Source organism: Solanum dulcamara, chromosome 9 (genome assembly GCF_947179165.1).
Source record: "Solanum dulcamara chromosome 9, daSolDulc1.2, whole genome shotgun sequence".
NCBI lineage: Eukaryota > Viridiplantae > Streptophyta > Magnoliopsida > Solanales > Solanaceae > Solanum > Solanum dulcamara.
In genome coordinates, this window is record NC_077245.1 from 70,374,540 (window position 1) to 70,380,171 (window position 5,632).

At 27.8% G+C, this 5,632-nt stretch overlaps 1 protein-coding gene across 1 annotated transcript; it reads right to left on the reverse strand.

Moving 5' to 3' along the window:
- Window positions 1-2,842: 2,842 nt before the first annotated feature.
- On the reverse strand, window positions 2,843-4,904 carry LOC129903403 (zinc finger protein HD1-like). The gene is made up of 3 exons (XM_055978954.1): window positions 4,478-4,904; window positions 3,764-3,940; window positions 2,843-3,236 (listed from the first exon to the last, which is right to left on the reverse strand). The coding sequence occupies exons 1-3, from the start codon at window positions 4,892-4,894 to the stop codon at window positions 3,060-3,062; spliced, it is 771 nt and encodes a 256-aa protein (XP_055834929.1). The 5' UTR covers window positions 4,895-4,904; the 3' UTR covers window positions 2,843-3,059.
- Window positions 4,905-5,632: the final 728 nt, after the last annotated feature.

A 5,632-nucleotide genomic window follows, 5' to 3' on the forward strand; every position in this document is an offset into this window, starting at 1 on the left:
TTTTTGAGTTTCTTACTTGAACTATTGGAAGTATGAGTTTCATACATAAATTATCACTTCTTACTTTGAGTTACACACATCAGTGGTGTATGTAATACACTCTCTCTACTCTCTCTATTTTTTGAAAACACCTTGCCACATGGCATTCCATATGGATAAAATATTTCACCTTGACAAAAATTAAATAAACTATTAATAATAGTAAAGTCAAAGACTAAAGTATTTCTATTCCCCCAAAAAGAAATTATTTTTTAAAAAAAGAAATATTTTTTTTAAAAAAAATTAAAATATTTTTCTCACCCACTCCACCACTTCCCCCCGACAATCCTCCGTCCTTTTATTTTTTACATTTATTTTATTAAATATTTTTAAAAAAATCATACTACACCTCCTTCCTCAAAAAATGTTATTATTTTTATTTTTTTTAAATGTTATTATTTTATTTATTTTTAAAAAATATACATCCACCCCATCTAACCTTCCGTTCTTAATTTTTTTTTTTTACATTTTTCTCATTTTGTGTTAGATATATACATATATTTTTAGAAAAATATTTTTTTTCTACTAGCGTACCGAATATAACAACAATAAAAGTCTTGCGGCAAGTAAAAAATACTTTTCTAAAATCATATGTATATATCTAACACAAAACGAGAAAAAAATTTGGAAGCGAAAGTTTAGGTGGGGTTTTTTTAAAAAAATTAAAATAATATCTAAATTATTATTTTAGGGGGGGGGGATGAAGTAAGATTTTTTTTAAAAAAAAAAATTTATAAAAGAAATTTATAAAATAAAAAAATTGGAGAGGAGGGGGTATGGTGAGAGAAAGTGGTGGAGTAGGAGAAGAAAAATATTTTATATTTTATTTTATAATTTTTAGGGGGTGGGGGGAGGAGGGATGTCACATTTTTTTTTTTACATGAAAGAGAGAGTGTAGTACACATATCATGATAAGAGTGGGATAAAAGAGAGAGATGACTTCTCAAACTAATAAGTGATAATTTAGGTATGAAACTCACAATCTCAATAATTTAGGTGTGAAACTCAAAAAAAAAAAAAAATTTAGGTATGTTTTTGACAGTTATCTCATAACATAACATGAGAATATGAAGAGACTCAATATTGAAAAATAAAAATAACAAAAACGGACATCACTCTAATACCATATGAAAAATGGACCTTAAACCTAACTTAATTAGAAAAAGTAATTACCTCATTAGTTAGTTGGCTCTAGAAAACATAAGCAATGTTGGACTAGATGAGATGAAAGGAGCACTAAACTTTTGTTTGCAATTCATGACTATCAATTTCATTTGATCATTATAAACACATTTGAAGCATCCAAAGATGTAGAAATAGACCTACACTAATCAAGTCAAAATTTGGTTTATTTCTTAAAGGGATTTGAGTTGAGGCACTTATTCCATGTTATCACGTTTAATTATCAGGTTATTAATTAATGATTATAATAGATATTTATATATAATTATAATTACTTTATTATTAACCATTTTTATTAGGTTAGTGATTAAGCTTATAATAGAGATTTATATCTAATTATTTAATAAGTAATATAATTTTGTAATTTTGTAAAATTTAAACTCAATAATTATTATGGTAGATGGGAAATAGTGTAGTTTCCCATGGAGATGTTGCCTCAATGAACTTGTCTGCCTCGAAAGTGATGGACAAATATTAATTAGGCAATAAGCACCAAGGATGAATATTTTCTTGATATCAATGAATAGTGCTATCCATTGAATTAAGCAATTTTATTTAATTAGCTGCCATTCTTTTATGGCCACAATTATTTTTGAACACAAATCTTGAGTGGTAAGTAGATTTTTGCTTGCCAAAATTAAAGAGAGATTTAAATTGAAGTGATTGATGTTGACTGATTAGTGAAATAATATTCGAATTCGAAGTTAATCAAAGTAAGATCTTTGTTTATAACAAATGTATAATCAAATTAGGATCATGATCACATATATATATGATTTACAAGTTGGATAAATATATTACTATTATATATTATTTTCAAAGACTATAAATTAGTTAATATAAATTCAAGTTCTTATACTTAGTGTGGCATATATATAGTTTTAAAAGTTTCACCTACAAATCGAATCATGAGAATTTGAATTGTAATATAGTTGTAATTTCACTTTGCATATATCACACTAATATAGAATTTTAATCTTATAAAAGATGTTCTCTTCTCGTCTATATTCGCCTTTTTAAATTTTATTTCTATCATCTAATATTTGGTACTTACTACTAAGTACTAATCCATTATAAAAGAAAGCGCTCCCTTCACTACTAAAAAGAAACTTTCAACATACTACTTTCTGAAAACGTTTTTCAAGGACTTTTCGTGGTGTTCGGCAGAAACATTCGTCGGAAATTCACTGTTATTAGTAGTACTATCAAACGTTTCTTCATTCATTATACATATTCAAATTCGCGACTTCTAATTAAAAATGAACATATTTCATTTATCTCACCATATTCCTCGATGGTATTGTTATTGTTGATGAACTTACCTGATGCCAAGCAGGACCAGAGCTAGTAAGGGCTCATGGGTTTATCCGAGATCCTATTCGATGGAAAAGTTTATACATAGTTAATTTTTTTTATATATATATAATAGTTTAGTAAATGTTAAACCTCCTTCTACTTTTTCGTGTGTTTGTTTTTTCATATTTTAAATCCGTTAATAAAAATCATGGGCGATGCCAAGATCCAAAAGAACCCCAGGCATATTGGTCCACACTAATAAGTCTTCAATGGACCCGTGAAATAAACAACTCTAAGACTTGCAAACAGAAGCTCCAAATAATAAAGGACATTCTTTTTAATCATTATGCAAATAAGCCAAATGTACATAACATCACCAACCTAATCTCATAAATCCTAAAACAAATTCTTGATTAAACATCACTAATAAATCTAGGAAACAATAACTACCACACAATCAAAGAGTTCCTTGACATTAAAACTTGAGGAACTCCTCTTCTTTTTTTGTTTTAATTTTTTTTCCTCCCATTAATTACATATGATTATGGAACAAAGGCATCAAGAAATCCAATCCAATTCTCATCATCCTCTTCTCCTAATTCCTCTAATCTTGATTTATTCCAATATTCATTCTGAGAAGTCCTTTCAATTTCATCATTTCTGGCAAATCTTCCTCTTATCCGAGGTCTACTATCTGCCAAAGTTTTCCTGCACTCGTACTGACATTTTACAAACAAAAAATAGGAATTAGAGAATATAGGAGTTATCTATTGCTAAACAGCAACAAAACATCACTAATTTTATTTAAATGACATAATAAAAAAGTTCTATAATGACGAATTTCATAGCTAATTTTTTATTTTTAAAAGAGGTGTGTGAAAGATAATTTTTATGTCATTTGGAAGTCCTTATAGTGGTCCCTAAAGCGCAATATGTTTTAAAGGACATATCACACGTCTTGTAATGCACATGGTACGTGATATATAATGCATATTATCCATAATAATAGTATAATGAGTCATAATCATGAGTAAGTATTTTATACAATGACAATATAATATTTTTTTTTTTTTACAATTACCTGTGCAATTTAACATGTGGTATATAGTAGTAGTAGACATATCAAAAATATCAATACATCCTTTTCATAATTTTTTTAATCTGTAATTACTTTATAAGTATATTTAAAGTATATAAATATTTTGGACATATCGTTAGTATATAGAACTTAAACTCTGTTAATTACCTTGATCTTCTTGTTAAAATTTCTTTGATTTCTCTTGCTTCTGTATCTTTCAATGCGTTCTTTCTTCTCTTGTGGACTGTATTTGCAAGCTTTATTCATTCCTTCAATTATGCTGTTACTCTCACTTGATAAAGGACTTTCTGAACGATAATTATTATATTGCATCAGGTGCATTACCTGTAAATATAAATGTAGGAATTGTTGGTGAGTTCAACCAAATAATTAATCAACTACTTATATGTAATTAATTTTTTTTAAAAAGTGGAGTAAACTTAATTATACATATTGACAATATTATTAAGAATGTTTTCTATATCAATATATTTTAATCTGGTGTAGCGAGTAACAAAACCTATTTTTCTAAAGGTTAATTAATAATCCTATTTTTTTATGGATGGTTAATTGTTTTATCTTTTAGTTGACTTAATAATACAATTTTTACATACACTTACATTTTTTTACTATGAGATCATCTAAGAGATAACTATAAATAGACATCTGATACTATATAAGTATAAATATCATATACGATACTATATAAGAGTTTAAGTTATATACATACTAATAATGTAAATTTATTCTTATACTATCAAGTCATCCAAAGGATATCTACAATGATAATTAAATATAGATTTGTACGTAATCTTGAAAACAAAATAGATTTCTCGCTACAACAGTAAAAGATGACGTGATAGTGTAAATAACGTAGTTCACCTGCAAATCCCCGGTACTTAAGACTTTCCTTACGGAGCTTGGCGTTTCGGAGTCATGAAACCCAGTTGGGGAAGAAACCATTGGACAAAATCCCTCCATATTCTTGACAAGTAGTGAGTGACTACTTATGCTTCTTTGCATCAAACTTGCTGGATCATTAGTATTATAACTTGTAACTGGAGAACCATAACTACTACAACTACTACTACTATTATTGTTACAAAGTTCTGACTTCAACGGGGATATTGAGTCAAATTCAATAGTATTATTTACTAAAGGAATTGACAAAGGTGGAGGTGGTAAATTAGAGACTAGTGGCAATGTTTGTGATGTAGTAGTAATTGAAAAATGATTATACAAATAATTACTACTAGAAGTGTTCTCCTCCATATGATGATGATTATTGAATCCATACATAGTGTAAGATTTTTTTAAAAAAAAAATATTTTTTTTGGGAGAGTTGTGAAGAAATGAAAGAAAGTTGAGATTATTGTTATGAGAGGTAATTGGTGTGTGAATACCTTCTTAAAGGAAATGGACATCTTGAAATGTGACGTGGAAGCTGATGTCATTTTCTTATTTTCAAAAGGCGTTGACTTGATACGTGAATGTGACCTATATATGATAGTATTTGATATTTATTGAATAGATTAATTCAGATCAATTGATCACCCCTCAAAGATATTGTTATAGTAGTAGGATTAAGAAGTCACGAAGAGAATGCGAGGTGGAAAGGGAAAAATAAACTTCTTGAATACTTGAGAGAGAGAGAGTATGAGTGTGTTTGGTATAGGTAGAAAAATATTTTTCATGGAAAATGTTCTTTAGAAAACTAAGTTCGTTTTTTACATTTTTTTTGTTCAATACATAAGTTAAAAAAAAATTATATTCAAAAAATAATTATATATAATTTAAATAAATATTATGAAAGGTTGAGTAGGGATGGAGGTTGGGGTGAGGGTACGGGTGTAGCGTGGTGGGAGTGAAGATGAGGTGTGTTATTGGAGGGTGATGATGAGGACATAATTAATGTGTTATGTTACTTGTGAAATTTATTTATTCTACGAAAAATGTTTTTCTTATTTTTAATTTACATTCCTAAAATAATATTTTCTAAAATTTTGATCAAACAAACATGAAAAAATTTAAAAACCT